At 43.7% G+C, this 12,088-nt stretch overlaps 1 protein-coding gene across 6 annotated transcripts in view; it reads right to left on the reverse strand.

Annotated features, from left to right (window-relative positions):
* CTNND2 (catenin delta 2) overlaps positions 1-12,088 on the reverse strand; it is a 3,216,642-nt gene that overhangs the window by 1,919,984 nt on the left and 1,284,570 nt on the right. For all 6 annotated transcript variants that reach the window (XM_078687656.1, XM_078687653.1, XM_078687655.1 and 3 more), the window contains exons 4-5: positions 8,023-8,057; positions 7,410-7,526 (exon numbers count right to left, since the gene is read on the reverse strand). In XM_078687656.1, coding sequence (XP_078543782.1) covers positions 7,410-7,526; positions 8,023-8,057 — 152 coding nt within the window. The remainder of the gene's footprint in view (positions 1-7,409; positions 7,527-8,022; positions 8,058-12,088) is intronic.

The following is a 12,088-nucleotide window of genomic DNA, read 5'->3' on the forward strand; positions in this document are numbered from 1 at the left end:
TGGGGGTCTCACAAACCGTTCCGAGTGTCTCAGATACTTATAAGGTGCATCGGAAACAGTCATGGGTGTCTCATAAATAGACATCGTCTGTGTGTCTTCACTCCCAGGCGCAGGCCTCAGGGTGACCCAGACACAGTCCTCTGGATGTCTCGGACACAGTCTCTCTGGGTGTGTCAGTCTCAGCTCTCTGTGTGTCTCAGGCACAGATAATGTGGTGTCTCAGGCAAAGCTGCCTCTCAATGCCGTACTCACAGAAGGAGTTTCTCCAGGTGTCTCAGGCAGAATCTTTTTGGGTCTTTCAGGCTGAATCTCCGCGTGATTTAGGCACCGTTAAGAAGGCGTCTCAGGCACAGACTTACTCTGATGCACCTATTTGTGCTTTGTATAGCGCAGACTTCATCAATTCAACATCAGGGCGCTTTACACGAAACAATATCAATTAAATGGCCAGACCGGAATGCTTATTTCGAGCTGTAATTGCTCTTCATCAGGGAGCTATTACTGTGAACAGAATCATTACACACTGATTGTTAACATAAATATATGTGAATACAAGGTTATACATCTCTGTTATTTTGCATGCATCTGGCACACGTGATTTTTATATCTTGCAACGTTTATTACATGAGTCTGTTGTTACCCACTTTATGGCCCGGTGATGTGAATTTGTAAATATGATGCCATTGTGTGTAAAAACGTGACATTCGCCCGACTGGTACCGGTGAGTGAGCCTGTTAATACTTACGAGTTTGACGAACTCGTCGTTCTCAACCATGTTTGAAAGAACTGCAAGAATGATTAAAAGCGGTCGCGTTATACAGGCAATAATGCTTGTTTCAAAATGTTTGTTTTAAAATGCGAGCGTAAACTATTCTCTTTCCCACGTTATCCAGCGTAGTAGTGAACACTTACTTTCACTCTAAGACAAAAGTTCCTCGGTAGTGTGGCGATTGATAGGTTGCAAGTCATATTAAGTGCGACGAATAACGCCTGTGTCTTTCGTAAAGAATGCGGCAGACATGTTAAAAATATGGTCATGTAATTTTCAATGATGCCAAAGAAACGGTAAGAAAAATCGTAAGTGACGGTAAAAAGGAGAGAAGGGGGGGTATCACACAGCACTCATTCCAGCGCTCCGAAGAGGGCATCTTGGCTCATCTAATCCCTCGGGCAGCTCTTCGCACGCCCCCATATCGCACGGCGAAAGGGGGAGGAGAGGCGAAGAGGAGACCACGGGTGCCGTCAATGCCGGCCCAGATTCGGGGGCGTTCCCGAGAACAGGCTTTCGGCTGACGTAGCCAAAAGCCAAAAATTCTCGGGAACGCCCCCGAATCTGGTCCGGCATTGACGGACAGATGTGTCTTCCAATGGCTAGCCTCCATTTATGGAGCTAGCCAATGGAAGACAGGGGCGGATTCCCAGCCCCATACTATACTCATTAGGTTTTCGCCTAGCGAAACGATGCTTTCACATCGTTTTCGCCAGGCAAAACCTAAAAACGGGTAGCAATAGTTGTCGAAGCACACTGCAATCAATGCTTACGCATTGAATGCAGGTCGTGCTTCGACCTAAAAAGGTGGGTTTGCTCTATTTACCAAAAGTCAGCACTATTCTTGAAAGATACCACTTCTGCGGGAGGATGCAAAGACAGGAAGAGTTTGTGGAGCAATATATTTCCGAGTTGCGCAAGTTAGCTTCAACCTGCAATTTTGGAACATCATTAGAGGAACGACTCTGAGATCAGCTGATGTTGGTTTGCAGCATTGATACAGCCAGGGACAGTTTATGGCAAAAGGATAATCCCTCATTGTACGAGGTGTTCATGATAGCAAAAAGTCATGAACAATCTAAAGCCTGTTTAGAAACCATTCGTAAGGATGTGCCTCTGGATAAGAGTGAAGGTGGTGTGCTAAAGGTTGATGAAGAAAAAATTGTTAGAAGTAAAATGCCCGCAAAAGTTGAGAACAGATCTACTTTCCCAAGAATGTTCCCAGGAAAATGCTTCAGATGTGGTAATCCTGGCCACATGGCAAGCTTTAAGGATTGTCCTGGTTCGAAAATTACCTGCAGCGCATGTGGGCGTAAAGGTTACTTTGCGAAATGTTGTAAGCCTGGGAAAGTTTATAAGAAGGTTAGGGAAGTGGAGCTATATGAAGATTATTTTGTGTTAAAGGATATAAACATCTGTCAGGTCAAGGGGTCTAGTAGCAAGGGTCCCATGGAGTGGTTCTGGTTAATGGTGCACCAATAAAGATGCTCTTTGACTCTGGTGCCATAGTGATATTAATTCCTAAATCCTTCTTTGAGCACTATCTGGTGAAAAAAGGTCAAGTTGTTGAGACCTTACATAGGACCAAGGGATTATGGAGGAGAAGTTATTGATCTTTTGAGCTACTTTTGGGGCACAATCGACTTTAAAGGAAGGATCATTCCAGGGAAAGTGTAGGAGTCCATGAAAGGGGATTCTCTAATAAGCTGGTTCCATCAACATGATTTGCGGGTGATCCTGGATCCTACTGAGAGCCCATTTGTGTGTTTAAAGAAAGTGCCATCTGTCTGTCAAATGAGTGATGGGTGGAAAGCCTGAATCAAGGAATTTCCAGAAGTGTTTGATAGCAAGCTGGGGTGCTTCAAGAACTATATGCACTGCATCAAAATTAAGCCTGGTGCTGTGCCAAAGGTGGCAAAAGCGAGGGGTGTACCACGTATGGCAAAGGAGAGCATGAAGGTTGAGCTGGACAAGTTGATTGCCAATGGCATAATACAGAAAGTTGAAGCCACGGAATGGCTTTCTCCGATTGTGATGGTTTGCAAGGCCAGTGGGGAGGCCAGGCATTGTGTGGATTTAAGGGAGCTCAACAAGGCAGTTGTGGTGGATCACTACCCTCTACCCAATATCAGCTAGATGTTGTGTTCTCTTGGGGGCGCTAAGCATTTCTCGTCTCTCGATTTGACTTAGACCTATCATCAGGTCAAGCTACACACCACTTCTCAAGACCGTACTGCCTTTGTGATGCCAAATTTTTGAGGATGCCCTTTAGCCTCATCTCAGCTGCCTTGGTGTTTCAGAGGGTTATGGAACACATCTTGAAAGATGTTGATGGTATCAAGGTATACCAAGATAATGTTCTTGTGTTTGGAGTGAATACCAATGAGCATGATAGTAGTTTGAGGGTGGTCTTGAGAAAGATATGTGATGCTGGCCTGACTGAAAGCTGACAAATGCCATTTTGACGTGGCAGAGATCGAGTATTTAGGACATTTGTTTTCAGCAAGCAGGCGGTATTAAACCAAAACCTGCTTTAGTTAATATCATCTGTGATCTTAGAGTCCCTCAGGATAAGGTTGAACTTGTGAATTTCTAAAGAATGGCTGAATTTTATCACAAGTTTATTCCAAATTTTGCGGGGGTGACTGGCCATTTAAGAGTTCTTCTGAAGAAGGGTTGCGAGTTGGCATGGTCTAAAGCCTGCAATGATGAATTTGAGAATCTTAAAGCTTGTTTGAACAAAGCTCTGATCTTGGAAGTTTTGATCGAAAGAAAGAATCTTATTTAATGACTGATGCTAGTTCTAAGGGATTAGGTGCGGTGCTTCTGCAGAATTCTGGTGGTGAGGCGAAAGCAATTTTGTTTATGTTTAGACCTATGAGGGGTGCAGAGTGCAATTATTCAGTTGTTGAGAGGGAGGCTCTCTGCATTTTTTGGGCCATCCGTAAATTGCAAAACTTTTTGGGGGTAATTTGGGGAAGTAAGTTTGTGGTATTGACGGACCATAAACTGCTAAGGAGGGTGTTCAATAAGAAAGGGATTGATTTTGTTTCCCACCGCATTTGGAAGTGGGTGGTAGCTTTGCTTTAACTTTGTGGTCTCTCATGTTCCAGGTGCCAGTAACACTCTGGCTGACTATTTATCTAGGTTGGGTGATGTCCAAGAGGAAGGCTCTGATGAGGGTGAATTGTTTGGAGGAGAAGAACTTGAGGAGGATATTGAGGTGTGTGTGATACGTGATGAAGTTGAATGGAGAGAGTTTGTGGCGAAAGACATTGTTTTGCAAAGGTTGGTGGCAATGGTTTTGGGAGAATGATGTGAAAAAAAAGGATTGTTGTGAGGACCTGAAGGGCTTCTGGCAGGTCATAGAGGAATTGGCTGTTGTTGATGGCATCCTTTTGAGGGGCAGCAAGTTGGTGCCTCCTCATGCTCTATGGGGACGGTTGCTAAAGAGTGACCATGGCAGCCATATGGGTATTGTCAAAACCAAAGAGAGAATTAGGAAAGCATATAGGTGGCTGGCTATGGATGTTTATGTGGAGAGGGAGGTTAGGAATTGTACAGAGTGCGCATGTAGTGACAAAATCTTGAAATGTATAACTCAACCCATGTTAATGAGGGAACAAGTCAAAGAGCCTTGGTTGGACATTGCCATTGACATTCTAGGTCCAGTAAAACTAAATACATGTGATCAGTATGTTCTTGTCTGCATGGATATGTACCCACGGTGGACAGAGATTAAAGTGGTTAACTCTGTGGAGTCCACAGTGGTTATTAATTTTTTGAATGATCTCTTTGAGAGAGAAGGTTTGCCATTGTCGGTACTCTCAGACAACGGTGTTCAATTCACCTCAAGGGTGGTTGAAGAATTTTTGGATTGCAGGGGGATCAAGCACAAAAAGGCGGCTCTTTATCATTCTGAAAGCAATGGGGTTGTTGAGAGGTTTGTGAAGGTGTTAAAGGAGACTCTGCAACAAGCCATTGTGACAGGATCAGACTGCAAGGTGGCCATGAGAAGGAAAGTGAGTATAGATTTTTTCCGCATTCTTCCGTGGGTTTATCTCCTTTCCACTTATTCAAGAGAAGGGTGGCGAACACAGAGGTTTGCCCCTCGTGGGTTGTTGCCAAGAGATTGTTGGTTGAAGGCAATGTTGGATGTGTGGAAGGCTGGAGAGAAAGAGAACGGTTGGTCATGGAAAAGAGAAAGAGATGGTTTGACGAGCGTAAATTTGTTAAAAACATTGTGGTCTCGGTGGGCGATTGGGTTAAGATCAAAACTCCATGCTTGGTTAAGTGGACCTCAAAATTTTGCAAATCTTTCAAGGTTATTAAGGTTTTTAAGAATTCCATCAAAACCAGCAACCACAGGGTGTGGAATCTGAATAGAGTGGCCAGATGCCATCCCAACTATGTGTTTGAATCTTCTTGTTCTACATCCGAGTCCGCCTCGCAAGAGGAGGTCCTTAGGCCTTGTAGGATGGTTAGACGTCCTATTAAATTGCATGATTACATTTGAAATGCTATGTGCTAATGTGATTAATATTTTGCATGTTTATATTTTATATGCTAAGTGCTGATATGATTTTTCTTTCAAACTGTACATATGTTCCCCCTTGCAAAAGAAGTTCTTTAGGTCTCATAGGACGGGTTGATGCCCTATTTTTTTCATTTTAATATAAATTATTGAGGGGAAGGTGATGTAGTGTCTTGGTTTAGTTATGAGGGTGTTGTCCTTGGTTACACGTTGACCATTATTGGAATGTGAAATCTGGGGGTTGCCTAGAGAGACTGGTGAACTTGTCAGTTGACAGCTGCCAGTCTTGGGTGCTGGATGGGGTCTCTGTACTTTCATCTTAATAAAGACTTATAAACCCAACTACGGCCTCCTGCTCTATCCTTCTTGGTGGGAGCTGGATCCTACATAGTGGCTGTAATTTACAGGCTGTGCTGCCCAATCAGTGCTTTCAGAATACGTCAGCCCTATAAGGTTTGCTTGCTTCGATCCACGTGATGAAATAACGCCCTGAGGCAGACCCGGCTGATGCTTGGCTCACTACAAGGCGCACGGGGCCTCATTTATGAGGCCTTGCGTTAGTTTTGCGCTTCCGATGCGTCACTTTTTGTGACGCATCGGCGGCGTAAAACTTGCCTCCTGTTGCGCACTATTTACAAAGTGACGCATCTAAGCAGATGCATCACTTTGTAAACCCCTGCGCTACATTATACCTGCGTCAGGTATAATGTATGCAGAGGGGGCGTTCCCCTGCAAAAAGCCTCGTACTAGTGACGCAGTGAAATCTATGAGATTTCACTGCGTCACTTTTAGGACGCTGTTGCGTCAAAATCTTGCGCCTGCCTCACAGCATCACTGAATCCAGTACACTACCGGGAGGTCTGGCTTACGATGATACCAATTTTAACTACGGATTTGTAACATTGCCTACACAGTGTCGATCAATATTTGAGAACTATACATACAACAGGAAATCCTTTTCCCTGTCAAGAATAACTATCATGTCTAATACGTAGACATGTCGGCCTCCCTCCCGTTTTCCGGAGTGTTATCCCTTTATGAGATCCTCTGACCTACTATAAGATATAGCTGTACTATCGACCTTTGGGCATCGATTCAGACTGTTTCCTAGCTATTACCTTGATCCATGATTGGAACCTCCTATTCTCTGAATATCAGCGAACAAGAACGCGGATTTTCGCTAAGCCTGACTCATATTATCTATATAAATAACAAGCCAGATGAGGTTTCAATAGAAGATTCCATCGACTAAATTCAAAATTATGCAGATACAATAAATATTTCCTTGTCTTGTTGAGTCTATATGCGAATGACGGTCTCCTGATGAAGGCAGAATGCCGAAACGCGCGTAGTCAAAACTAACCGCTTTTGCCTACCATAATAGAACATTGACCGATCCATTGTGACTTTCTGTAGTATATGTTTATGTCTTATGTCATTTTTTGTATTTTCTCTATAATCTATTTGTACTGAAATCATTATCCAAATGAAAACTGAATATATTTGTTAAAAAAGAAAATAAGTAACTATCTATTTATAATAAAAAGCCTTTACATATCATTACATATTGTGTTGCTTAATTTACCACATTACATGTTTGGTCGTATAATTTCCTGTTTATTGATTTTTTCACAATTTTGTTTGAGAGATTTGGCACTTATTAATCTAATGTTTGCTATAAGTATCTTTTTCAAAAGTATAAGACTGACACAAGCCCTTTTACTTGGGGCTTTCCCCATGTGAAAGGACGCATTGCTGGAGTTGCGTCACTTTTGCGCTTACAGATACGGCAGAAATACTGACGTATCGGTAAGTCCTTGCGCAATGATGCGTCATATTGTAAATATGACGCATCATTGGGGTCGCAGGGAGGGCGCAATGACAAGTGACGCATCGCTGTTTTCTCGCAGCGATGCGTCACTTTTCATAAATGAGGCCCACGGTGTGCTCTGCCCCACTTGCGGCTGTAACTTGGGAGATCCCAATATCTTCTGATAATGCCGCGAGAGCACTCACTAAACCCTGGCAGACAGAACATGTGTACAGCACAGAACTGCAGCAATCCAACGAGAATAAAGAGCGTGAAACGCATTTTGGGAGACTTACTGTCACTGCTTGAATAGTCCTGTGGATCAAGAATGCCCGACTCCTGCAGCGACCGAATGCACGAGTCCACCAGCTCCAGGCCCGTCGTGAGCTCATCCTCAATATCCTTCTGGCCGTCTGTACCAAAGGCAGGGAGAGAAAAATGGCAGGTATTAAAGAAAGCCGAGTGGAAACATGGAACCAATTAAAAACAAAATCCTAGCCAATGGCGGAAGTAGATTGACATTTAGCAGAGATAAGCAAGAAGAAAAAAGAAATCAGCTTTCACCTCTTGGAAATTACAGCGGCATTCATCACTCGGATCACAATCAGAAACACATTTCACTTCCCTGCTCTATCAGCTTTTGTGCCAGCGCCAATTACTTTCACTCCTCAATAGGGATAATGGAAGTGGCCGAAGGATAAAGAATGGCGCGAGAGGCCACCGCCGACAAATCCCCTGCTATCGGAAAAACGCTAAATGAAGCTGACCCTGAGCTGCGCGCGGTGACTTGCACTAAAATCACATCCATCCCCACCCCCCTTCCCCTGCAGCTGTGCGCGCTGCGCCCCATCTCTGCGGCTGACCTGCCCTGCGCGCGGGAGACCACAGGTGCTCTCTGCGATGTATTACCTTGTCCTTGCCAGCGGAACTGCTCCTCTGCTGAACTGTAAAACAAACAAAGACAGTATCGATTAGTGGGGCTGTTAAGCCGTCCTCGTGACCAACGGCGAAAGCAGCAGGTTTCAATTAACCGGGTGCCGAATCATTTAAAAGCAATTACGCAAACGGGGCATCAGTTGTGAAAATAATGCATTGTAATGCAACCAAACTGCAGGACACCATTGCATAGCCTTCACTTTTTACAGTACAACATTAAGGTGCTGTTTTAAACACGGGGCGGGCGGTTGGGCCTTCTTGTAGCTTTCCACAAACACAAATGTAAGTGCTTGAAATGGAAATGTGTTCGTGGTTCAAATCATTTAATCACTTAATCTATTGAGCCACCGTGTTGAACACCCATTCCAGGGTGTAATTTTCTATAAGCACTGAGCTTTGTGCGATTTCAATATCATGTGCTTTTCCTGCAGTGCCAATATTAATTTGTTTTGTTGATTTTACTTTGGGAATTATAGATTTCCAAAGATCACATGGTGTCTTTTTTGGTTATGAGCAGATTTATAATCTGTTCTTAACATAATTCTGTAAATGTGGCATTTCACACTATAACACAGCAGTGCATGAACAAACACATGGCTCATCAGATGAAATTTTCGGCTAAAAACGACAGCATTTATGTCACTTAATATTTCGCTTTCCCTCCATTTCCCCATCTCCTCTGCCTATTTTTCCACATATGTATATCTCTTGCACACCAACACACAAACCTTGCTCACCAATACACAAACAAAACACACTTATAAACACACTCAACGTGCACACACAACACATGCACGTAGTCTCATTGATATGGATACTCAGGTCCGGACTGGCCTATAGGACAATCAGATATTGCCCAATGGACTGGTCTGACAAATTAGTGTATGGACTGGCATTTTAGCAGTTTTAGACCGGTTTTACGGCCAGGTCGGCCGTTTTTTTGATGTTGATCTCCCTGATATTATTACTTTTTTTTACACATGTTTCACTAATGTGGGACACTTATTTCGATGCCAAATTCTATTTTTTGTCGTTACGGTTCATAATACTAACAACAAGGGAAATAGCTACTTGTGTCTTTAATGGCTGTGGGAAAACATCCAAATCAGCACTGTGAGTTGGTTTTGGTTTGGGTTTGGGCTGCTTTTTACATTCTGTTAGACTTATTTTTATTCCAGTCTGCCGAAAGGAAGAAGAGGGTGTACATGGAGTGATGTGGCATGAAGAGGGGAGAAAAGAGATTTTGGGTGGTGAGAGGGTAAAGTTCAAGTGACAAGAAAGAGACAGGGAACGTTTGAAAAAGAAGGGCAGAAAAATGCTTGTACCCCGACTCACAAAACACTGGGAAATAAGTATGTCATATTTAGTTTATGCCTATTCACTGTTACTATTTAGGATTGGTGTTTTACGCACAAAAATGTATACTCAGGAATACATAATTTACAATGTATTCAATAGTAGGGAGTTTATAACATTCACAAAGAATGCCAACATACCCATGTTCCGTTAACTCTCCTTACATATACTGCCGAGAGTTTTTGAAAATCCACTTAAAAAAATAATTTGGGCCGTATTTTGCCTGTTTGTGGGTGGGTTGTATGGTCTGCATGGCTGCTTTCTACTATTGATTTCCCTGATATTAACACACGCTTTTCCTGCAGCAAGCACACATGCAAGCAGTTTCCCATACCTTGCAAAACACATATACAGTGTGTCTTTACACCCTCAACACTGTCTAATTTGCAAACATTGACAACTTTTTTTTAGCCATCCAATTCACCAATGAGGGTCACGTTTGTTTTGGTATCCAGGCCTATTTTCTGTCCGGTCCAACCGTTCCTGGCTGGTTATTAACGTGGCCATTTGTCACCTTAGCAAAACAAACAAGATGATGGACGGAATGTTGCACAATGGCAAAACATTCACCCCCAGTCACAGATCTGGGTTTAATCCATCGTTATTTTGCTCACCAAGCCACCCCAGTTCAGACATGGCCATGTGCAAATCAGTCTTGACCCTGTGCCTCATGGGAACAGTCCAGCCCGAACTGCCAAGCCATATCTTTCCTGGACCGGAATCAAGCATCCTAGGACCGGTTTCTGACTATCAGCCGTCTTCAGCCAGGATAGCTTGACACCAGTGGCGTAGTGAGCAAGGGACCCACGTCTGGGCATACCCTTCCCACATAGGGTGAATAGCAAAACAAACAAGAGGATGGACGGAATGTTGCACAATGGCAAAACATTCACCCCCAGTCACAGATCTGGGTTTAATCCAGACGTGGGTCCCTTGCTCACTAAGCCACTGGAGTCAAGCTATCCTGGCTGAAGACGGCTGATAAAGAGAAACCAGTCCTAGGATGCTTGATTCCGGTCCAGGAAAGACATGCCTTGGCAGTTCGGGCTGGACTGTTCCCACGAGGCACAGGGTCAAGACTGATTTGCATATGGCCATGTCTGAACTGGGGTGGCTTGGTGAGCAAAATAACGATGGATTAAACCCAGATCTGTGACTGGGGGTGATTGTTTTGCCATTGTGGAACATTCCGGCCATCATCTTGTGTGATTTGCTGTTCACCCTATGTGGAAGGGTATGCCCAGACGTGGGTCCCTTGCTCACTAAGCCACTGGAGTCAAGCTATCCTGGCTGAAGACGGCTGATAGCCAGAAACCGGTCCTAGGATGCTTGATTCCAGTCCAGGAAAGACATGGCTTGGCAGTTCGGGCTGGACTGTTCCCATGAGGCACAGGGTCAAGACTGATTTGCATATGGCCATGTCTGAACTGGGGTGGCTTGGTGAGCAAAATAACGATGGATTAAACCGAGATCTGTGACTGGGGTGATTGTTTTGCCATTGTGCAATATTCCGTCCATCATCTTGTGTGTTTTGCTGTTCACCCTATGTGGGAAGGGTATGCCCAGGGACAGGGTCAAGACTGATTTGCATATGGCCATGTCTGAACTGGGGTGGCTTGGTGAGCAAAATAACAATGGATTAAACCCAGATCTGTGACTGGGGGTGATTGTTTTGCCATTGTGCAACATTCCGTCCATCATCTTGTGTGTTTTGCTGCATTTGTCACCTTAACCTTTAGAAAAACTTATGTTCGTCTTTACTTCTGATATTCATCAGAATCGGACAGCGCAAGCATTTCCAACTCTTAATTTCACATCTAACTCACACCTGAATGTTTCAGGGTCAATACCTGGAACAATTTTGAGAAAGTGCAAAATACGCACAGCTAACAAAGGGGTAGGGGGTCAATATATATGTGTGTGTGCATGTGTTTGTGTCTCAGAATGACAGGGTGCAGCTTTAAGAAAAAAATATATTAAAAAAGAAAATGCATTCAAAATGTTTGTGAACAGTCATCAAATCACATGTTTTAGACGTACACGATATTTGCATTCGATGTTTAAGACCACTCCAACCCCTCACATGCCCACTATCAAACTAACTTCAAAACTACATGTGCCTTGATAAGGAAGAGGACACCTAGAAAGTGTGCAAAGATGGCAACAATGTGTGTGTGTACCACACGTTTTACCTTGGGGGAAAAGTGTACAGGCATCAGTTATTCTTTTTCAATTTGTAAGGCTGACTTACATCTGCAAAATCTTTCTGAAGCACTGACATTGACTTCAGCATGGTGTTTAGGATTTGAAATTGAACCGCTCTTAAGAGTCAGTAGATTTATCGGCTCCATTGTTGCACATCAGTGTCTGGCTCTCTTCTGTGGCCTGTTAATTAGGATCCACTTTCCATTTGGTTGTGGAGATGTGATTTAGGACGTTCAGAAGCTAGTAGGGCTTCTCCTTGCTACAGAAGAACAACTGAAAACCCATGCAGCCAATGGCTTACCGGAGTCAACCCTTGCAGCCAATGGCTTACCGGAGTCACCCAGGGTACCCACAAGGCTCTCGTCCATCACTGTCTTTCTACCAAGTTCCCACAAATGAGCATTCTAAAAATGTTCATGTCCAAGATGGAAATCAAAAACGTAGAAGAATGCTTTCCTGTGTAAGTTCACCTGCAAAA

The sequence above is a fragment of the Lissotriton helveticus genome, chromosome 4_1 (assembly GCF_964261635.1).
Source record: "Lissotriton helveticus chromosome 4_1, aLisHel1.1, whole genome shotgun sequence".
Lineage (NCBI taxonomy): Eukaryota > Metazoa > Chordata > Amphibia > Caudata > Salamandridae > Lissotriton > Lissotriton helveticus.